Source organism: Oncorhynchus tshawytscha, unplaced genomic scaffold (assembly GCF_018296145.1).
Source record: "Oncorhynchus tshawytscha isolate Ot180627B unplaced genomic scaffold, Otsh_v2.0 Un_contig_3458_pilon_pilon, whole genome shotgun sequence".
In the NCBI taxonomy this organism is placed as follows: domain Eukaryota; kingdom Metazoa; phylum Chordata; class Actinopteri; order Salmoniformes; family Salmonidae; genus Oncorhynchus; species Oncorhynchus tshawytscha.
This window is the reverse complement of record NW_024609763.1, coordinates 392,119-416,688: the sequence shown is the minus strand read 5'-3', so window position 1 is coordinate 416,688 and position 24,570 is coordinate 392,119. Positions and strand designations below refer to the sequence as shown.

General features: G+C 40.7%; 1 protein-coding gene across 3 annotated transcripts; it reads left to right on the top strand.

Moving 5' to 3' along the window:
* Nucleotides 1-21,016, top strand: LOC112239805 (zinc finger protein OZF). 3 transcript variants are annotated; one of them, XM_042317699.1, is made up of 4 exons: nt 15,626-15,736; nt 17,279-17,453; nt 18,838-19,617; nt 19,702-21,016. In XM_042317699.1, exons 1-4 carry the CDS (start codon nt 15,728-15,730, stop codon nt 20,421-20,423), a joined length of 1,686 nt encoding a protein of 561 aa, XP_042173633.1. In that variant the 5' UTR covers nt 15,626-15,727; the 3' UTR covers nt 20,424-21,016. The 3 variants fall into 3 exon arrangements, with proteins under 3 accessions (XP_024263980.2, XP_042173633.1, XP_042173632.1); XM_024408212.2 differs by lacking the exons at nt 15,626-15,736; nt 17,279-17,453; nt 18,838-19,617; nt 19,702-21,016 and adding exons at nt 1-335; nt 1,747-1,903; nt 3,121-4,456; XM_042317698.1 differs by having other exon boundaries at nt 15,627-15,736; nt 18,838-21,016.
* Nucleotides 21,017-24,570: the final 3,554 nt, after the last annotated feature.

Genomic DNA, 24,570 nt, shown 5'->3' with positions numbered 1-24,570 from the left:
TGCCAGGTAAAAGTAAACGATAGCAGACAACAGGATTCTTAGTGAAAGTGGGTGTTGTTGGACGTTTTCATGACATTACTTGACATTTATAAGAACTTTCTGAAGTAATATTAGGCTACGTGAGACGTTTATTTTTATTAACTTTAATTACGATATTTAAATAGATGTTTGATTGCTCTGGTCCAGGGGCGCATAACTTGCAGCCTTGAGAATCGAATTTTCTCTCGGAAACTCCTTAGTCGTTATCTGAACACTACAACAACGTAGTCTAACTGTACTGTAGCCTACAACATTTCATATCATACAAAGAAACAATAGCTTCCACGATGGATTGGGTAAGTCTGGTTTTAACATTATATGCCTACTGTGTTGTATAAAATGTCTAGGCCTAGTTTTCATCATCTTTGATACTCCACATTCATGTGTTTGGTTTAAAACTTGCTGGACAAAAAAAAACATGACGGTAAAACTTGTTGGGATTTGTTTTTTCTTCAACCAAGTAGCCTATTGCTATATAATGTTTAGGAATCTGTGACTATGACCTAATTATTTCTCCTTCCTCCCAGTGTGCACATGTTAACATTCCTTCAATGATTTCGAACACATTATCCATTACTTGACCAGATACTCAAGTGACTGCTCTAACAAAGAAAATAAAGTCTTCAAATATGGAAGGCAATCGGAAGAGAGGCAAGATAGTCGTGGAAATATTCGGTCAATCATATTTTACAAATACCGGAGTATGTGAGTTCAAATGGACTTCTTATTACTTCATAATAAAAGCCGAGTTGGTTCATGAATTCAACTGTCTTCCAGTCTTGGCACATACGTTTTATATATTTGTCCTCAGGTCACACTCACAGTAACTCCTCTTAATGGCTCATCCCCTCTGGCATTTAGCCACTTATCATATAGCCTTCATATTAGGGCATGGAACACGTAGAGCCACAGAAATAGACAAAAATAGACCTTCACTCCCCTTAAGCCAGGTTCATGCATGTAGGACCGTAGTAACAGACCGTGGCACTCTACAGGGATAACCATACATGTCATCCTGCTAACTCCTCTGAAAGGGACACCCCTATTCTGGAAAATACCCAAGAGGTTTAACCATAGCAACAGTACATGGTTGGTCATAACACAGTTACAGGAATAACCAGCTGTGTCAAACCCCCAGACAGGTGCATGTCTAATGACCCAGAGCACATATAGAGTGCACTAGTTTTGCTGGCTCCTTCTGAAATATATCATTGCCACATAAGTACTGGAAAATTCACAATAAGATCAGGTGGGACCATTATTAGGCATAAAGTTAGAAGTGTTGTTAATAAGATCAATGGTAGAATGGGCGTGGTTTGACTGTTTGCGGTTACTAGTGACGACCGGGCGCTACTCCCATATAAAGTGTCTTACTTTTATCAATACACTCCTAACAACCTAATCGTTAAGAAATTGAAATTTGATCAAATAAGGCAGAAGCCAGATTTTGGGCCCAGTTACCCCTCTCTCTTTGCCTCTTCCTCACTGTTTGATAGGAAATGACTGGTATGAGATATATGGTGGAAACTAGCCCATTCCTCCACCAACCCAATACTATTAGATTAGTGGGAAGTTGTGAACGATTGGAAATTTGAGGAAAAAGGAGATATTCTAGGGATGCACCCAAATCAATCAGAGGTTCAGACTAAATTAATACAACATTTGGTTTATTGATAAATTATGTTAAATATTTATTGCGTCCAACAGGACAAAGCTATTCCGTTCCCCTCCACCTTCGTGGAGTCCCCAGGTCAAACGTCTCCCGGGACCGCTTTACTGCTGGGTCTGGTCGACTGCAGGAAAACACCGGGGCAGAGTGGAACTGAGAGACTAGAAGAGGAACATGGAGATATGATTTCATTAAGTAAGAACCATGGTGTGTGGATGAGACTACAGTCTGCTTCTGTAATGATGAATTATATATTGATTAAAGTATGGTCGTTCCACCCAATTTTGAGAAGTTTTTAAATTTTTTAAATTAATTTTAACATTCTGTCATAAAGAGCACATGTTCAACTTCATAAAGCATTTTACTACAAAAATGTAGGAACAGTTTCACCATATTAAAACAAGAGTTCAGTTCATGTAACAGGGTAGACCTTAAAATGAGGGACAGACTCACTAATCACATGAAATAAATAATGTTCAGAAATGACTGTTAAAGTAACCAAATAACTAGGGCTTTACATGCACACTAATCATTTCCTATTAAACTGAGTATGACATTAGTCATGTAAACATCTTACTCTGCTGATCTTAATTGGTGTAAGGTCATAACCGAAGTAAGGATACGCCTTTGAAAACCAGGTGTTTTTAATCTTTAGAATGATTAGGACATGTAAACACTTTAATCAGAGTTATAGAGGTGTATTTAATCTGTGTATGTGCTAACACAAGCAGCGCCAGCTAACTTCTTTTGACCGAGTGCAGTGAGTTCAGGAAAAACAAAGTATGCATCTTAGACAGTTTTCACATACAAACTGAATTTGTCATAACTCAGAATTAAATATGCTTCAAAAAAATAACATGCTGTGGTAGAATGTTTATTTTGATTGGCCATTTTCAGCAAAGTCCCGTCAGGCAGCCTGATTTCAGATGTGTCCATGTAAACAGGTTTATTAGGGAAATTGTTCTTTCAAAGCATGTCAACGTTTAAATCAAACTCTTATACTAATTGACTTCCCAATAATCATATTATTCTGCACTTGTAACTTTACTCAATGATGGTAAAATTTGGAGAAATGATTGTATTAGTTGGGTTAAAATATTAATAGAAGTTAAATAGGGTTGAGGTGACACAGGGTTGAGGTGACACAGGGTTGATGGAGGAACTTGTCAAAATGCAGAAACTTGTCAGTTTAGAAAGTCTTTATTCACAATAAAAATCTGATTAGTCGAATTCTCCATGTGTTTAGTATTAAAGGGCTCTATTTAATATAACAGATTTAAAAATCAATATTGGTGCAAAATTTCTACTGAAGAAAATCAAAGAGATGCAAAGGGCATTCATTTCATGGAACGACTCATCTGTTAATGGACCCATATTTACACAACCTACCTACTACTGTCTTTGTTTCACAGGTGACATCTCTAATCGTTGCTCTCTCAGTGAGAGGGGCTTATCATCTGGGGAGCCTCAACATCATGATGCTGACAAGAAAGAGAAGAGTCTCTCCAGACCAGAACACCTCAAGAAGCACCAGCATAGAGGTATAGGGAAGAAACCTCACCACTGCTGCTCTGACTGTGGGAAGAGTTTTGCTAAACAGAAGGAATTGATATTTCACCAGCGGATTCACACCAGTGTGAAACCGTACCACTGCTCTCAGCGTGGGAAGAGTTTCGCTGCATCTAAAACCTTAAAATCTCATCAGATAATTCATACAGGGGAGAGGCCTTATCCCTGCTTTGATTGTGGGAAATACTTCAATCAATTAGGAGCCCAGACTACACACCAATGCATACACAATCGAGAGAAGTCTAATAGCTGTGATCAATGTGGGATGCGCTTCAGGAAATCAGACCACCTGACTACACACCAACGCATACACACGGGAGAGAAGCCTTATAGCTGTGATCAGTGTGGGAAGCGCTTCAGTCATTCAGGAGGCCTGACTAAACACCAACGCATACACACAGGAGAGAAGCCTTATAGCTGTGATCAGTGTGGGAAGAGCTTCAATCAGTCAGGAGACATGACTACACACCAACGCATACACACTGGAGAGAAGCCTTATAGCTGTGATCAGTGTGGGAAGAGCTTCAATCAATCAGTACACCTGACTAGACACCAACGAATACACACAGGAGAGAAGCCTTATAGCTGTGATCAGTGTGGAAAGAGTTTTGCTCTAGATTTCAATCTGACAACACACCAGCGAATACACACTGGAGAGAAACCTTACTCCTGTCTATGTGGAAAGAGCTTTGCTCATTCAGCATCACTGAAAAAACACCAGAAAGCACAAACATGTCGTCTTTCATCTCCCTCCTCACAGGCACCGGTTCCAGATCCCTAAATAAAGTTTACATAGAAAACATCTTGTAAAGAGTCATCCAACTCCCATTCTCTAACAGTTACTAAGTCTGAATACCATGGTAACATGTATAGTATAATATGCAGCTCTGCATCCATATGTATCAAGTGTGTTGGAGTAGGAGTGCTGATCTAGGATCAGGTCCCCTGTCCATGTATTCTCATTTTGATCTAAATGGCTTAATGTCATCATGGACAATGTCATAGTGAACCGTTTGTGTGTAGAGGGGGATGTTGAGGTGGGTTGGGGTGTTCAGAGGTGTATCTTATTTAAAAACTCATATTATCCATTAAATAATTGTTTAATATATAATAATGTTTCAACAATACTAGGTGTGTATTCAGTAGATCAATATATTAAATCCATTATCTGCTCAACAACATCTGCTTTTCACTTCATTTTTTGTGTGTTTTTTATATGGACCAGAGGTCTCTTCTGGAATAAGTTTGCTCCAAAAAGATCTAGACATTTATTGTAAAACCATTTACCAGTTTTAGTGCATCTGATGGGCCATACAGAAGAATGCAGCTATAGGAAATGTTGTTCTAATCCTCTGTCTCTCTGGCTTCATGTGGTTCAGGTGACCATTTTTCTAAAGACTTATCTTTCACTTTATCATCTTGATTGTTATTCAATGACTGATTCATTCATTTGTGTAAAAACCATGAAGAAAGCCTCCAAATCTGACACGGGGCATAACAGGGAATGGACAGGTGAGTTGAGGTCAAAAAGTATTTATTTTCTTTCAGATTTGTTTTTATCAGTGTTTGATAAATCTTGCCTGGCACAGTGGAACCAATGGAATAGTCCCAAGGTATGTTGATCTGTCTTTTCTCCTCCAGGGAGACTCAGTCCAGTTTGGCCCCTACTGCAGCACAGATGAGCAGGATGACGTTCACTACACCAATGTCCACCTCTCTTAATAACCAGGAAGTGCCTCTACTCCCCTGTCCAACTGCACCAACCCAAGAAAGAGGATGACAATGTCCAGTATGATGTGAAATCAACCGCCCCAGTGCTGCCACCTGGTGAACAAGTCAATCCATTACATCTCTGATAATCTTTTAATTCGATGGTACTTTTGCTTGACAGGTAGGAATGCATACAACACTTCTATGTTATGCAGACAAGCAGTTGTTTGTTTAAATGTATTAACATCTACATGATTACTTAAAATGAGACCCCAGAAGTGAAGATTGATGATGACATGTTGCATCTCCTTTCTTCCAGGCTATCACATCCGGACGTCATAGGGAGTCCCATAGAGCGGGGCACAATTCCCCAGTGTCGTCCGGGGTAGGCCGTCATTGTAAATAAGAATTTGTTCTTAACTGACTTGCCTAGTTAAATAAATTGTCAATAAAAATAACAGACCTCCGGCACAAGAAGCTTGGGAGGACCCCTCTGTACTATATACCACAGTCAACAAACCCAGAACCAAAAAGACCACAATCAACAGACCTGAACACAACAAGACCTAAATTCAGGATGGGCTTCCTCTCACTACCATATTTGGAAATGCCAAGCAGATGCTTCACATTTCTACATCCGGTGAAATATCTTTCTGTGATACTACAACAGAACAATTAGACATTTCACCAGATGTAGAAATGTTCCAAATGGTACCTTGTTCCCTCTAGTGCACGATGTGGGGAATAGGTGTGCACGATGTGGGGAATAGGTGTGCACGATGTGGGGAATAGGTGTGCACGATGTGGGGAATAGGTGTGCACGATGTGGGGAATAGGTGTGCACGATGTGGGGAATAGGTGTGCACGATGTGGGGAATAGGTGTGCACGATGTGGGGAATAGGTGTGCACGATGTGGGGAATAGGTGTGCACGATGTGGGGAATAGGTGTGCACGATGTGGGGAATAGGTGTGCACGATGTGGGGAATAGGTGTGCACGATGTGGGGAATAGGTGTGCACGATGTGGGGAATAGGTGCCATTTTGGATGCACTCTGAACACAAAAAGATTCAGTCAAAGTTGCATTATAGACGGGCATACTGCACTTACATTTTAAAGTTAATAACACTTAAGCCAACCTCCATAGCATTTACTATAGGGTCTACTGTAGGGTTTAATATAGTATACTATAGGGTTTAATATACTATAGAGGCGACTATAGGGTTTGATATAATATATATAGTATATATAATAAAGGTCTTGGACAATTTCTACATGGGTCGCAGGCTCATGGCTTGAGACTGAGCTGTGGCTAAAAGCTTTTCTTGGTATATCTGAAAGGGAACAAGATAAAATACCAAACTCGTCATTACACAGGTTTTATTTTAGCTCTTTGTGTGTGTATTAGGGAGAGGAAACTAATGCCCATAATGTTGTAAAGTGTCATGGGTCATGGCACAACAAACTGGGAAATAATTTCTGTAACTTCATTAATGCACAAGACTATACACCCACACTTCGGACCCTATTCAGACTTGAGAACTTAACATCGACTTAAAACCTGTTGAGACTCCAAGGGCAGTATTTTCATTTTTGGGAAAAAAACGTTCCCGTTTTAAACGGGATATTTTGTCAGGACAAGATGCTAGAATATGCATATAATTGACAGCTTTGGATAGAAAACACTCTAACCTTTCTAAAACTGTAAAGATATTGTCTGTGAGTAGTACAGAACTGATGTTGCAGGCGAAAGCCTGAGAAAAATCCAATCCGGAGTGCCCCATATTTTGAAAGCACTGCATGCCAATGAGTCCCTATTGAGCTGTGAATGTGCTGTGAGCCGGCTTATGCTTTCTACATATTCCCCAAGGTGTCTACAGCATTGTGACGTAGTTTTTACGCATTTATGTTGGAATACCCGTAGGGGGCTACATTGTGCAAGTGGTCACATGATGCTCCCGCAGAAAATCTTGCGTAAAGTACAGAGGTAGCCAGTATTCCAATCGCTTCTACTGAGAAACCAATTGTCCCGGTGGATATATTATCGAATAGATATTTGAAAAACACCTTGAGGATTGATTCTAAACAACGTTTGCCATGTTGCTGTCGATATTATGGAGCTAATTTGGAATATTTTTTGGAGTTATGACCGCAATTTCCGGTCAATTTCTCAGCCAAACGTGAAGACCAAACGGAGCTATTTCGCCTACAAAAAAAATGAACTTTGGCTATCTACCTGGGAGTCTCGTGAGTGAAACCATCCGAAGTTCATCAAAGGTAAATTATTTAATTTGATTGCTTTTCTGATTTTTGTGACAAGGTTGCCTGCTGCTAGCAAGGCATAATGCTATGCTAGGCTATCGATAAACTTACACAAATGCTTATCTAGCTTTGGCTGTAAAGCATTGAAAATCTGAGATGACAGTGTGATTAACAAAAGGCTAAGCTGTGTTCCAATATATTTCACTTGTGATTTTCATGAATAGGAAGATTTTCTAGGAAGATTTATGTCCGTTGCGTTATGCTAATTAGTGTCAGATGATGACAACGGTCCCGTTCACGGGATGGGGTTAAGAGGTTAAGTCACAAAATATTGCCAAATGTCCATGTTTTATTGACTTGACTTCATGTTACGTCAACATATCTCAAGTCTGAATCGGGCCCTTCATACACATCATGCAATTAACATTGTAATTGTTTTGATTTTTAGATTTTTAGTAAAATCAATATCATTTATTTTGAGTTAAATCATCCCTTTTTAAACAAAAGTATATGCTGGGTTTGATTACACTTAGTACGCTCCATGTATTAAATAACACAATATAATCAGCTTTATTTAATGAGGCCTAACAATAAATCTACACAGTGATTTAAACGTTTTCTCTTTCCGTCCTGAATGAGGTAAGTCACAGGTCCCAGTCTCCAGATTACTGTCGCCTGAATCCATTTCTCTTTCCCTGTCACACTTGTTCTTCCTCCTGGAAAACTCAAAGGTGTAGTCTACCATGGTCATGGTGTTTCTTTTGTTTGGCATGTTTTCTTCCACTGTTTAGGCTAGGTCAGGTCGGAGTAGGTTGAAGCGTGTTCGGATCTGGAGCTTCAGGAAGAGCTCAGCAGGGGTCTGACATGTGACTCTGTGGGGGGTTCCTGCGGAACATTGGCTCAGCGATGCTTGAGAAAGACAGTAGATTGTCTGTTGTCCTCCAATACGTTTTTTTTTCAGAGCTCGCTTGAGGATCTAGACTGACCTTTCTGCTGCACCATTCGAGTCAGGATGGTAAGCAGGAACAAGGGTCTGTTTGATTCTGTTGTTTTGTAGGAATTGTTTGGAATCAGAAGAGACCAACTGGAGTCCATTATCAGAGACAATTTATTTGCACAATCCATAGACTGCAAACAGCCTTCGAAGGGTTTTGATGAAGTTTGTTGATGTCATTGAAGTTATGTGAAAAACTTCCAACAACTTTGAATGGCTGTCGATTATCACCTCGTAAAGGAATGTTCTCACCTCACAAAGGAATGTTCTCACCTCACAAAGGAATGTTCTCACCTCACAAAGGAATGTTCTCACCTCACAAAGGAATGTTCTCACCTCACAAAGGAATGTTCTCACAAAGGAATGTTCTTACTTACCTCACAAAGGAATGTTCTCACCTCGCAAAGGAATTGTCTCACCTCGCAAAGGAATTGTCTCACCTCGCAAAGGAATTGTCTCACCTCGCAAAGGAATTGTCTCACCTCGCAAAGGAATTGTCTCACCTCGCAAAGGAATTGTCTCACCTCGCAAAGGAATTGTCTCACCTCGCAAAGGAATTGTCTCACCTCGCAAATGAATTGTCTCACCTAGCAAAGGAATTGTCTCACCTAGCAAAGAAATTGTCTCACTGCGTTGTCCTTAATGGCAGGTGACTCAGAGCATCACAGTAACACATTTCCAAGACCAGAGAGACAGCGGCCTCTGTGTCTAATTGCATGTCCAAATCCTTTCCATCCAATGTCGCATTCATTGTAACGCCCTTTTCCCCATTGGAAGTTGTGTAAACTGTATACACTTCAAACATCTTTAAATCTTATTCCCCCTCAGCAGACTGAAAAGATTCGGCATGGGTCCTCTGAACCTCAAAATGTTCTATAGCTGCCCAATCGGCCTCCGACCTCAAGGCCCTACAGAAGGTAGTGCGTACAGTCCAGTCACTGGGTCCAAGCTTCCTGCCATCCAGGACCTCTATACCAGGCGGTGTCAGAGGAAGGCCCTAAAAATGGTCAAAGACTCCAGCTACCCTAGTCTTAGACTGTATTCTCTGCTACCGCACGGCAAGCGGTACCGGAGCGCCAAGTCTAGGTCCAAAAGGCTTTTTAACAGCTTCTACCCCCAAGCCACAAGACTCCTGAACAGCTAATCAAAACTACCCAGAATATTGACCCCTTTTACACTGCTGCTACTCTGTTTATTATCTATGCATAGTCACTTTACCTCTACCTACATGTACATATTACCTCAATTACCTCGACTAACCGGTGCCCCCGCAGATTGATTCTCTGTACCGGTACCCCCTGTATATACCCTCACTAATGCTATTTTACTGCTATTCCTTCATTATTTGTTGAATTTTTTTCCTTAACATTTATTTGTCTTAACTCCACTGTTTATATTATAAGCTCATAGAAAGGGTAACATAACCAATCAGGTAAGCGATAATTGTATCTAGGCAGAATACCATGTTCAAAAATATATTTTTTTACCTGTATTTAACTAGGCAAGTCAAAACCTGGACGATGCTGGGCCAATTGTGTGCCACTCTATGGGACTCGGCCGGATGTGATGCAGCCTGAATTCAAACCAGGGACTACAGTGATGACTCTTGCACTGAGATGCTGAACCTTAGAACGCTACGCCACTCAGGACCAATCTATTACACCATCCATCCACCAGACTAGAACAGACCTACACATAGTCTGTCTGAAATGGCATCCTATTACCTATATACTGTCAGGTGACATTTCAGATGCAGCCATCCTCTCTAATAGTTAGAAGCCAAACAAATGATGTCAGGGACTCCAAATGTCATTAAGTCACTATTGTGGATTGTCCATGTAATGACGTCTCACAAATCCTCATCGCCATGGTGATATTCCATGACATTTATTTGGATGGTTGAAGTGTTGTCGAGGAGTGGGCATAACACTAGACTCTTTGGAAAAAAGGTGCTATCTAGAACCTTAAAGGGTTCTTTAGCTGTCCCCATAGGAGAAGCCTTTTGAGTTTCAGGTAGAACCTCTTTGGTTCCATGTAGAACTCTTTCTACAGACCAGATGCTACCCGTCACATTAGGAAACTGTTGCATTGAACACATGAGTATGGTGGGCTGAATTTTCTGGACATTCCTACCTTAAATAATACTTTTAAGATCAGTTTGATAAAACACTGACTAAGAAGACCCACTTCTATGTGGAACTGCATTCCTCGAAAATAACAGAGAGCCGCACACTCTTGGAGCTCAGATGCAACATTTTTAATACCAACGTTTCGACAGCCAAGCTGTCTTCATCAGGGTATAATCACAAACACTGCGGGATGACTCGTTATATAGTGTCAAAAGACACAGGTGTCTGTAATCATGGCCAGGAGTGGCCTAATATCATTGGTTAATAATCAAATATTAAAATGTCATACAAAGAACAGCATACAAACAAATGGATAGCATACGATCATAGATTAATTTGACTACACAAGTTTACACACAATTACAATGGCAAAGTCACAATAATCACAAGAATGGCTTCAGATCAAAGTCTACATTGAGACCGAAGGGCGCAAGGGTCTTTAAATTAAAGATCCAGGCAGCCTCTCGTTTTAACAATAAATTATCAAGGTCACCCCCTCTCCTAGGGAGGGTGACATGTTCGATGCCAATATAACGCAGAGACGAAATCGAGTGGCCTGCCTCCAAGAAGTGGGCCGCAACTGGATAAGTAAAGTTTTTACACCTAATGGTGCTACGATGCTCTGAGATACGTACTTTTAATTCACGCTTTGTTTTACCTACATCATTTTTACCACAAGGACAAGTTATAAGATAAATAACTGCCTTAGTGGAGCACGTAATAACACCTTTTATTGTGATCGATTTCCCTGTTTGTGGGTGTTTGAAGGATCTACATTTATAAGTGCCATTGCATTGCGCACAGGCATTACATTTGTAATTTCCATCCAGTAGGAGCGCAAATAGACGTGGTGCAGGGATATCTTGGGGTGGTAAATCAGAGTTTACCAATTGGTCTCTGAGATTTCTGCCCCGCGAGAATACGACCAAGGGAAGGTCCTAAAACACATTACAGAGACTATCATCGGATTTTAGGATGTGCCAATGTTTGTGAACAATTCCCTTAATTTGTTCAGAGCACTTTGAATAGCGGGTAGTTAGAACACAAGAATGCGTCTTTTTGCGAGACTGACCTTGAAAAAGGTCATGTCTCGTTTTGTTTTGAATTTTCTCAATGGCAATATTAATCTGATCATTCTTGTAGCCCCTCTCCTTGAACTTTCTTTGCGTCTCAGCCATATTTCTGTCGAAATCGGAATGTTTTTTGCTAATTATTTTGAGTCGACAGAATTGGCTGTAGGGCAAACTATTTTTTAAGGGAAGTGGGTGACAACTATCAGCCCTCAACAAACTTTTACGATCAGTAGGTTTTCTGTAAAGATCAGTGTATAGAACATTATCTTCACACAAGATCAGAAGATCAAGAAAAGTGATTTGACGTGTATCAGATTGCATAGTAAATCTCAGATGCTCAGAACAGGAGTTAAGAAAAGCATAAAACGCCTGGAGCTGTTTTGCATCACCCCTCCATAGAACAAAATTATCATCAATATACCGTTTACAAATAATGATGTGAGGCAAGAAAACATTTTTGAGAGGATTGAAAATAGACTTTCTCCATATACAAATTAGCATAGTTAGGAGCCATGGGGGATCCCATATCAGTCCCTTTAGTCTGAATAAAGAAATCATTTAGAAACATGAAATAGTTATGCGTGAGTACGTTAGGGTCACGTTGCAGAAGAAAATGTTCCATAGCTTCAATACCGCCCTCGTGTGGAATATTAGTGTATAATGACTCAACATCAAAAGTAACCAACAAGGTATTCCAGGGAGAGGATCAAGAGATTCAATGATAGAGATCATACTGCTGGTGTCCTTTACAAAGGAGGGTAGCTGTTCTGCGAGTGGTCTAATAAAAAAGTCAACAAAAGTAGATAGAGGGGCCGTTACTGCATCAATGCCCGCCCTGGAGGTTGTGTAACATTCTTGTGTAATTTCGGCAAAGTATAGAAAGTGGCAATTTTAGGGTGTTGAATAGCCAAAAAAGCATGTTCTTTTTTGGTTATCTGACCTGAACTTAAATACCCATCTAGGACAGACAAGATAGTATTCTGAAATTGGGAAGTGGGGTCACTTCTGAGTTTCTTGTAAAAGGTGTTGTCAAGCAGCTGTCTATGACACTCATGTACATAAGCTGTCCTATCCATGACTACAACCGACCCACCCTTATCAGCAGGACGAATAAGGACTGACGTACCAGACTGAACAACCGACCCACCCTTATCAGCAGGACGAATAAGGACTGACGTACCAGACTGAACAACCGACCCACCCTTATCAGCAGGACGAATAAGGACTGACGTACCAGACTGAACAACCGACCCACCCTTATCAGCAGGACGAATAAGGACTGACGTACCAGACTGAACAACCGACCCACCCTTATCAGCAGGACGAATAAGGACTGACGTACCAGACTGAACAACCGACCCACCCTTATCAGCAGGACGAATAAGGACTGACGTACCAGACTGAACAACCGACCCACCCTTATCAGCAGGACGAATAAGGACTGACGTACCAGACTGAACAACCGACCCATCCTTATCAGCAGGACGAATAAGGACTGACGTACCAGACTGAACAACCGACCCACCCTTATCAGCAGGACGAATAAGGACTGACGTACCAGACTGAACAACCGACCCATCCTTATCAGCGGGACGAATAAGGACTGACGTATCAGACTGAACAACCGACCCACCCTTATCAGCAGGACGAATAAGGACTGAACAACCGACCCACCCTTATCAGCAGGACGAATAAGGACTGACGTACCAGACTGAACAACCGACCCACCCTTATCAGCAGGACGAATAAGGACTGACCTATCAGATTGTACATCAAGCAAAACTTGTTTTTCATTCTTGGGTAAATTATGGAAAGATTTGGATCCCTGTTTATTCTTAAGGAGAAGTCCAACATCATTTTCCACAAGTCTGCAATATGTCTCGATAGAGTGATTGCGATTGGCTGGAGGTATAAAATAACTCTTGCTTCTAAAAGGAGTCGGAGTATGTGCAGGAGAGCAACCTACTGGTTCAATAGAAGTGTCAGGATTAGGGGAGCTAAAGTATTCCCTTAAACGGATGTTTCTGAAAAACTTAAACATGTCTACCTTAACATCAAAATCGTTGCACTGGGTTGTAGACACAAAATATAACCCTTTATTAAGCAAAGAGACATGGGCAGGGCTCAATATCTTGCTTGATAAATTAAAGACACTCAGTCCCGTGGGTTCTGGGACCGTGTGAACGGTCTCCTCTGCCTCTGATATTCGTTTCTTCTTACCCCGTCGGGTGCGACATCTCGTCGATGCGCGTGCCTGCGGCCTCCTCCGCCCTCCGTCCGTCCAGTCTCTCGTTGAATAAAAAACTACCGCTGGAAGCCGATGAGGCGCTGGTTGTAGAGCGTTGATCAGACAAGGGTGGATAGAAGTAAGCGGCATCCCTCCTGCGTCTGTCATGGAGAGGGGGAGCAGGACCTCTTTTGTCAGGGTTTCTCCAGAAGTAGACTTTACCATCGGCCTTGTCTTTTTTGTCTTGGTTGAATTTCTTGATTTTAAGTTCCTTTATTTCTGTAGACAACTTGTCCTGGAGCGCTTGGTTAGTTTTCATCAGTTCATTGAATATGCCATCATCATTAACAGCTGTTTGTAGAGCTGTGCGTTTGTCTTTAATCGTGTAATCCATTTCAATAAAATCCTTTTTCAACCGGTCAACAATTAATGTCATTAAATCAATAGAGCATTTATTCAGGATGGCATACCAGCGTTCACAGTAATCATCTGTGCGCTGTCCCAATGATGGTTCTTTTTGCCGCCTGAGTCCCCGTGGAATAATGCCTTGACGCACATAATCACTAAGAGTGACTATATGTAGATGCGTTCTCGTCTGGCGCTTAGATACATGTAACAGTTCTTTCGAGAGGTCAGAATTACCTCCCGGCATGTCAAAAAGGGACTCCGAAATAATGATATTATCACGCTCCCTTTGGCTATATTCAAAGTAATCTTGTATGGGTCTATGACCAGTGTCAGGAAAATAATTATCATTCGGCGTTAAGAGCTTTTTTATCGGTAGGGTGCTGTTTACTGGGTAACAGAACGATCTAGAAGAAAAAGAAACGCACACCTATTAAGACGAGGTGCTGGCTAGCGGAGTAGAAACTGCATTCCTCATCATTTATTTTCTACTTTGGTGGCCTTAACTTCATGTTGGTTTGCTATTGACAAAGTTCCAGTGAAACTCTGCTTTTCATCAGCAGGTTTTCTAGTCATGATCCTTCATTTAGAAGCATAATTTCTCCCCACAGTATATTATATCTGGAATAATCAGTACATATTGAATAACAATAAATCTTTGTTTTAAAAATATTGGTTCAGAAATAATATCCTATTGGTGAGACAACCTGTAAATGCAGAGTATTTTACTTCATTATGACTCATTCTTATCACTTTACAAGATTCCTGTAACGCCTAAAGAGTTTACAATTATTTTAGTCTCCATTCCCTCAGGTGTTGCTTTATTTTTTATTTACCTATTTAACTAGGTAAGTCAGTTTAGAACAAATTCTTATTTTCAATGACAGCGGGTTAAAAACGGCTTTGTTCAGGGGCAGAACAACAGACTTCTACCTTGTCAGGTCGGGGACTCAATCTCGCAACCTTCCGGTTACTAGTCCAATGCTTTAACCACTAGGCTACCTGCCGCCCCATTATTCAGGAACATGTTAAGACCCTCAGAACCTAGCTTCGATTACCCCTGTTGACTCAATAGTAGTAAAGATTTGTTTTTGTTTTAGTCCATTCAACAACAGAGTGATACTTGCCTTGTATCAACAGGAATTTGTATCTCTCTATACACCTTATGTAATTCCTTATAGGAATCGTTTTATTGATAATATCTGTTGTCTCATACATACGTACTTTCTAACACAATTAAGGAAGGTTATTATAAAATTATTCATTAATATTACCCTGCCAACCACTAAATGAAGATTTAAAAATAGATACATTCAAATTGTACCTTTTGCAACAGTTTTGCATCTTTGAATGTTATTAATGTAAAGAATTTTTGGCAAGACATCAGTAGATTTATAATGGAAAATCTGCATTTAGATTTGACACTATTATGGAGAGACGTATTACATTCATTCTTTACCGACGATAGAAATCATTTGGATGGACATTTTTATTATTCATTCACTCGCCGTACAGTAGGTGGCGGCAATACGGCAATAGGTGTAGTCTGCCATAAAACCTCAAAGAAGAACAAGATTAGAGCAAAGCAGTTTAACTGTACTGTTGTAGCTGAAAACAGTTCATATCATACAAAGGAACCGTAGCTTCCACAATGGATCGGGTAAGTCTGGTTTTAACATTATATGCCCGCTGTGTTGTATAAAATGTCTAGGCCTAGTTTTCATCATATTTGAACCTCTACATTGCTGTGTTCTGTTTGGAGCGGCAGGTAGCCTAGTGGTTAGAGCGTTGGGTCAGTAACCGAATCCCCGAGCTGACCAGATAAACACCTGTCGTTCTGTTCCTGAACAAGGAAGTTGACCCATTGTTGATGGTCCGTCATTGGAAATAAGAATTTGTTCAAAAAACACATCTTCACATTAGCCATTATTTGACCAGATATTCAAGTGGCCGTTCTTACAAAGAAAATAAATGGCTGCAGTTCCAAACGCGTTGTTTTTCCCTCGTGGTATCCCCGTCGAAACCGGATGCAGTTTGATTGCCATTTTAAGGGAGGTCTAATTCCCTTAAATTGGCCCTCGATTTTGCTTGAAGGAGCGAGTGAACAACATTGGTCACTTGCGGGGATGATATGACCCACAACTCAATGCAAACTGTAGTCACATGTCAAACTCTGGTGGCCGCGAAGTGTCAAATTTAATCAACAACCTGCACTTTCAGCATCTCAGGAATATGAATCGAGCTGTCTAAAAAAATATATTGATTTTAGCTTTGGAAAATTGTCTCAGTTTCGTAGTGATGAGTGCAATTCAGAAATGTATTGGAATAAATGACCAAACTATGGGTAACTAGCTAGCTACCGGACAGGAGTGCTAGCTAGACACGTTAGCTTACTAGGTTCATTAATAGCTTTAGGTTGGTTGTTTTTAAGTTAAACTTCAAGATTTCCACCAAGGACGTTGCCTCTCCCATAATCACTCTCCCTCGCTTGGGCAAGGGACATTTTTAAGGTACACATTTAAGGCACTCGGATGTAAAACGTCATTCAAGGGCTGAGGGTTTAGAGCCGAGGGCTGTTGAATTTGAAATGTAGCTGGAAGGCAATCAGGAAGATGCAAGATCAGGTGGGACCATTATAGTCAATGAGAGGGCAGATATGCGTGTTTCCACGAGTTACACAGCCACAGAGTCAAACGCCTATAACGTATTTTTATTCATTTAGGGTTATGCATAAAGTTAGTGTTTGCTAGGTTAGGGTTAAAATCACATTTTAAAAGACCAGTTGTATAAATGGGCGTGGGTTGTAGTAACTAGTGATGACCAGGCACTACTTCCATACAAAGTGTTTTTCTTTCTCAAAGTTGCCTGGATGTGACGTGTCCTACTTTTACCAATACACTCCTAACAACCTACTCGTTACGAAAATGTATATATGATCAAATAAGCCAGATTTTGGGCACAGTTATCCCTTTTGTTTCTTCTCTTCCGCGCTGTTTGATAGGAAATGACTGGTATAAGAAATATGGTGGAAACTAGCCCATGCCTCCACCAATCCAACGCTCTTATATTTGTGGGTTGCAGTGAACGATTGAACATTTCAGGTAAAAGGAGATATTCGAGGGATGCACCCAAATCAGAGGTTTAGACTGAATTAATACAATATTTGGTTTAATGATCAACTGTAATACGTCTTGTCGAACAGCAAAAGGCTAGCCTGTCCCCCTCCACCCTCCAGGAGTCCCCCTCCACCCTCCAGGAGTCCCCAGGTCATCCGCCTCTCCGTACTTTACTGCTGGTTCTGGTCGACTGCAGGAAAACACCGGGGCAGAGTGGAACTGAGAGACTAGAAGAGGAACATGGAGATATGATTTCATTAAGTAAGAACCATGTGGATTAGATTACAGTCTGCTTCTGTAACAATGAATTGGTTCATTATGTATTGATGAAAATATCTGGTCGTTCCACCTAATTTTGAGAAGCTCCCCCCAAAACACTTTCAGATTTCACCTAATTTTGAGAAGTGTAACTTGCTCCCCCCAAATGTTTGATTTCACCTAATTTTAACATTCTTTCATGAAGAGCACATGTTCAACTTCATAAAAACATGTTTTCCCAAGAGGTTATATGAAAATACATACTGTAGTAAGTGCCAATGTGCTAAATAAAGTAACGTGGGACAACTGAAAACAACAACCACTAGTTTACATTGGTAAAATAGTCCTTTTAAATCAGCCACAAAAGTGCTTATGACAGGGCTAATGGAAGCTAGTTTTGTTCCACCGGTGGTGAACATTGAATGCAAGCGTCACAAAATAATATATTCTACCATATCAATTTATGGGTAAAATGGTTCACTTGCTCAGTTTTCTACAAAAAACACCAGAGAATTGATAAAAAGACTAGAACCTGCTTACCTGCCTTGGCTCTATAATTTGACTGTTTGATGTTCAATGTTTCTTTTCCCCCAAAAACGTAAGGAACAGTTTCACCATATTACAACATGGGTTGACCTTAAAATGAGGGACAGATGTAAATGAATCACTAATTAAATGTAATAATGTTCAGAAATGACTGTCAAAGTAACCAAATAACCAGGGCTTTACATGCACACTCATAATTTGCCATTAAACACCTTTCACTGCTGATCTTAATTGGTGTAAGGTCATAACCGAAGTAAGCATACGCCTTTAAAAACACCTGGTTTTCTGAGAATTCTTTAGAATGATTAGGACATGTAAACACTTTAATCAGAGTTATAGAGGTGTATTTAATCTGTGTATGTGCTATAACACAAGCAGCGCCAGCTAACTTCTTTTGACCGAGTGCAGTGAACGTTTATTTAGATGTGTCCATGTAAACAGGATTATTAGGGAAATTGTTCATTCAAAGCATGTCAACGTTTAAATCAAACTCTTATACTAATTGGCTTAACAATAATCGTATTATTCTGCACTTGTAACTTTACTCAACGATGGTAAAACTTGGAGAAATGATTGTATTAGTTGGGTTAAAATCTTTCTAGAAGTGACACAGGGTTGATGTGACACAGGGTTGATGGAGGGACTTTTCAAATTCAGAATTGTCACTTTAGCAAGTCTTTATTCATATTATTTAATAACAGATTTAAAATATAATGCTGATGCACAATATTCTACTGGAAAATATGAAAGGGACCCAAAAGGCCTTAATTTCATGGAAGGACCCATCTGTTTATGGACCCATATTTGCAAAACCTAACTATCCAATGCCTTTGTTTCACAGGGGACATCCCTTATCGTTGCTCTCTAAGTGGGAGGGGCTTATCATCTGGGGAGCCTCAACAACATCATGATGCTGACAAGAAAGAGAAGAGTCTCTCCAGATCGAAACACCGGCATAGAGGTAGAGGGAAGAAACCTCAACACTGCTCTGTCTGTGGGAAGAGTTTTGCTAAACAAGACTTGACTATTCATGAGCAAATTCACCCCGGAGAGAAACCGTTCCACTGCTCTCAGTGCGGGAAGAGTTTCACTGCATCTAAAACTTTAAAATCTCATCAGAGAATTCATACAGGGGAGAGGCCTTATCCCTGCTTTGATTGTGAGAAATGCTTCAAACGATCAGGATTCCAGACTACACAAAAACACACAGGACCGCCTTATAGCTGTGATCAGTGTGGGAAGAGATTCAATCCATCAGGAGACCTGACTATACACCAACGCATACACACAGGAGAGAAGCCTTATAGCTGTGATCAGTGTGGGAAGAGCTTCAATCAATTAGTACACCTGACTATACACCAACGCATACACACAGGAGAGAAGCCTTATAGCTGTGATCAGTGTGGGAAGAGCTTCAGTCGATCAGGAGACCTGACTACACACCAACGCATACACACAGGAGAGAAGCCTTATAGCTGTGATCAGTGTGGGAAGAGCTTCAGTCGATCAGGAGACCTGACTACACACCAACGCATACACACAGGAGAGAAGCCTTATAGCTGTGATCAGTGTGAGAAGAGTTTCAGGACGTCAGATCACCTGACTATACACCAACGCATACATACAGGAGAGAAGCCTTATAGCTGTGATCAGTGTGAGAAGAGTTTCAGGACGTCAGATCACCTGACTATACACCAACGCATACACACAGGAGAGAAGCCTTATAGCTGTGATCAGTGTGGGAAGAGCTTCAGTCGATCAGGAGACCTGACTGAACACCAACGCATACACACAGGAGAGAAGCCTTATAGCTGTGATCAGTGTGGGAAGAGCTTCAATCAATCAGGACACCTGACTAAACACCAACGCATACACACAGGAGAGAAGCCTTATAGCTGTGATCAGTGTGGGAAGAGCTTCAATGAATCAGGAAACCTGACTAAACACCAACGCATACACACAGGAGAGAAGCCTTATAGCTGTGATCAGTGTGGGAAGAGCTTCAGTCGATCAGGAGACCTGACTACACACCAACGCATACACACAGGAGAGAAGCCTTATAGCTGTGATCAGTGTGGAAAGAGTTTTGCTCTAGATTTCACCCTGACTACACACCAACGCATACACACTGGAGAGAAACCTTATAGCTGTGATCAGTGTGGGAAGAGCTTCAATGAATCAGGAAACCTGACTAAACACCAACGCATACACACAGGAGAGAAGCCTTATAGCTGTGATCAGTGTGGGAAGAGCTTCAGTCGATCAGGAGACCTGACTACACACCAGCGAATACACACTGGAGAGAAACCTTATTCCTGTCTATGTGGAAAGAGCTTTGCTCATTCCGGGTCACTGAAAAAACACCAGGATGCACGAATATGTTGTTTTTTATCTCCCTCCTCTCCGGCACCAGTTTCAGATCTCTAAATGAAGTTTCAATAGAAAACATATTGTAAAGAGTCATCCATCTCCCATTCGCTAACAGTTTACTAAGTCTGATTACCAAGGTAACCTGTGTAGCATGATATGCAGCTCTGGATCCATATGTATCAAGCGTCTTGGAGTAGGAGTTCTGTATCTTATTTCATTAACTCCTATTGTCCATTAAATCATGTAGAATAATGTTTCAACAATTGTAGGTTCATATTAATGTGTGAGGGAAATGTTGTTGTCTGAAGAAAGAGCCTTGAATTGTACATCTTGTCTCATACAATTATTGGTTCCTGTTGGTGCTGGGTAGAGATGTGAGGGGAGACGGTCATGACCCCTCAGACCTTTTGGCAGAATATGTTCTATAAGTTAAGATAGGAGACAGTGCCAGTCACATGCAGGAACCAAACGTCAATGATCAATTAATTATGAATAATGTAAATCATGCAAATATAACTTGTCTGTGTAAACAGTATATAAGAGAACTAACGGGACTGCCCCGAAAGAGCTCCAGACCGTACTCTGGTGTTTTAAGTTTGTTGGAACCTCTCCAGCTTCCTGATAATAAATAATTATTCATTTAAGTTTTACTTTGAGTCCCTGGTGTTAATTTCCACGACACGTATTCAATACAAAAATACATTAAATCCATTGTTTTACATGAAGGAGATGTCGCACTGCATGAGGCAAATGGTGGTCTCACCAGATACTGACTACCTTTTTAAAAAGTGTCTGTGACCAACAGAGTCATATCTGTATTCCCAGTCATGGATTAGGGCCTAGTTAATTCATAACAATTGACAGATATTTTTGTATGAACTGTAACTCAGTAAAATCTTAGAAATTGTTGTTTAATTTTTGTTGATAATAATAATTGAAGAATCTAAATGAATGGGCCTCCTACTGTTTTAGGTGTTCTGGGTCAGAACTGTTTCAACGTGACTTACATCCATCAGAGTATCTGTGCCTTGAAGGAGTCAACAGTGGAACTGCCCTGCACATATCAACATCCAAGTTATCATGTAGTCTCAGAACCAAACTGGTATATCCAAGAGAAATATAATGAGGTGCCTAAATTCCTGAGCTCGGTCCAGAGTATGCAGGTTGTGCTGAGTACCTTGGGACTAAAGAGAAAGACTGCACCCTGAGAATCACAGACCTGAAAGTGATTCAGCTGAGTACATGTTCAGATTTAAAACACAGAATGGGGGTACAGCTTCCCTGGAACAACTCTGACCAACACAGGTAATATATAATATCTAATTCTAATAATTCATTAGAATCATTCAGAGCTGCAGGTGAAGGTGTCTTCCTCCACAGAGGAATAGAAGAGAACACTGACCTGTAGCACCACCTGTCTTCTGACTGACAACCCCAACCTCACCTACATCTGGTACAACAACGGACAACATCTCCATGACCCTACTTCCCAACAATACTCCTGTAATACTCTAGTGGTCGGGTGTTACTCTACAGACAGTTACTCCTGTGCTGTAAAAGACCATGAGGATTTTCTCAATCCTACATTGTGTGAGTCTGAACTCACCTATAATAATCATCTTAAGTATCAATCATTAAGGCCTGTGGACCAATAGTAGAACATGTGGGGAAAACAGACAAATCGGTGCACTCTTGGATAGTAACACTAGTAGGAACTATACAGTATAATAGAAAAGGTAGAAAATGGCTGATGGTATGTTGTTATACTGTTTTAGAATTATAATTTTGGAATTCGTTTTAGAATAAGACTGTAACGTAACAAAATGAAAAGTCAAGGGTTCTGAATACTTTCTGAATGCACTGTGTGTGTCTATATATTTTATTCATTTTAAATTAACCAGTCCTATACATCTAAAACACTTGAAAATAGTCTCATTATCGTTTGAGGAATTGATCAGATACATTTACTTTCAGGTGTTCATGGTCAGAGCTGTTTGAATGTGACTCACACCAAGAGGATATCTGTGCCTTGAAGAGGTCAACAGTGGACATTACCTGCACGTATAGACATCCCAGCTGGCATAACGTCACAGAAGTATCCTGGTTCAACAAATGGGAGTCTGGAGTTACTGCAGATCTAAGCCAGGACCCAGAGTATGCAGGTCGTGTGAAGTACCATCAGCGTTAAAGTCATGAGAATAAAACAGGTTCAAAACAATCAACAGAGAAACACTTTACTTACAGTGCAACACATCTGTTATGAGAAGTTATTTTTCCTGCTTAATTAGACTGTCAGGTGTAGTTATTCACCAGTTATAAAGTGTGTTTGTGGTTTATCTTTATGTTTCTATGGCTGAAGGGAGGGAGATGCAGAAACTGGCTTTAGAACAGCAGGAATAGATACACAGGCCTGTGGTTTACACACATCTCTCAGCAACTGTGAACAAACTGCCAATGACTGATGTTTTATTTTATTTACCTTTATTTAACTAGGCAAGTCAAGGACAGCCTACCAAAAGGCCTCCTGCGGTGACGGGGCTGGGATTTATATATACAGTTGAAGTCGGAAGTTTCCATACACCCTAGCGAAATACATTTAAACTCAGTTTTTCACAATTCCTTAAATTTCCCTGTCTTAGGTCAGTTAGGATCACTACTTTATTTTAAGAATGTGAAATGTCAGAATTATACTAGAGAGAATGATTTATTTCAGCTTTTATTTCTTTCATCACATTCCCAGTTGGTCAGAAGTTTACATGCACTGAATTCATATTTGTTAGCATTGCCTTTAAATTGTTTAACTTTGGTCAAACGATTCGGGTAGCCTTCCACAAGCTTCCCCGAATAAGTAGGGTGAACTTTGGCCCATTGCTCCTGACAGCTGGTGTAACTGAGTCAGGTTTGTAGGCCTCCTTGCTCACACATGCTTTTTCAGTTCTGCCCCCAATTTTTCTGAAGAATTGAGGTCAGGGCTTTGTGATGGCCACTCCAATGCTTTGACTTTTTTGTCCTTAAGCCATGTTGCCACAACTTTGGAAGTATACTTGGGGTCATTGTCCATTTGGAAGACCCATTTGCGGCCAAGCTTTAACTTCCTGACTGATGTCTTGAGATGTTGCTTCAATATATACACATAATTTTCCTACCTCATGTTGCCATCTATTTTGTGAAGTGCACCAGTCCCTCCTGCAGCAAAGCACACCCACAACATAATGCTGCCACCCCCGTGCTTCACGGTTGGGATGGTGTTCTTCGGCTTGCAAGCTGATCCCTTTTTCCTCCAACCATAATGATGGTCATTATGGCCAAACAGTTCTATTTTTGTTTCATCAGACCAGAGAACATTTCTCCAAAAAGTACGATCTTTGTCCCCATGTGCAGTTGCAAACTGTAGTCTTGCTTTTTTTATGGCAGTTTTGGAGCAGTGGCTTCTTCCATGCTGAGCGGCCTTTCAGGTTATGTCGATATAGGACTCGTTTTACTGTAGATATAGATACTTTTGACCCTGTTTCCTCCAGCATCTTCACAAGGTCCTTTGCTGTAGTTCTTGGATTGATTTGTACTTTTCGCACCAAAGAACGTTCATCTCTAGGAGACAGAACACGTCTCCTTCCTGAGCGGTATGACTGCTGCGTGGTCCCATGGTGTTTATACTTGCGTACTATTGTTTGTACAGATGAACGCGGTACCTTCAGGCGTTTGGAAATTGCTCCCAAGGATGAACCGGACTTGTGGAGGTCTTGAAATACATCCACAGGTACACACAGGTACACCTCCAATTGACTCAAATTATGTCAATTAGCCTTTCAGAAGCTTCTAAAGCCATGACATAATTTTATGGAATTTTCCAAGCTGTTTAAAGGCACAGTCAATTTAGTGTATGTACACTTCTGACCCACTGGAGTTGTGGTACAGTGAATTATAAGTGAAATAATCTGTCTGTAAACAAGTGTTGGAAAAATGACTTGTGTCATGTATAAAGTAGATGTCCTAACCGACTTGCCCAAACTATAGTTTGTTAACAAGAAATTTGTGGTGGTTGAAAAACGAGTTTTAATGACTCCAACCTATGTGTATGTAAACACACATCACGACAAGAGAGACAACACTACATAAAGACAGACCTAAGACAACAACATTGCAAGGCAGCAACACATAACACAGCATGGTAGCAACACAACATGACAACAACATGGTAGCAACA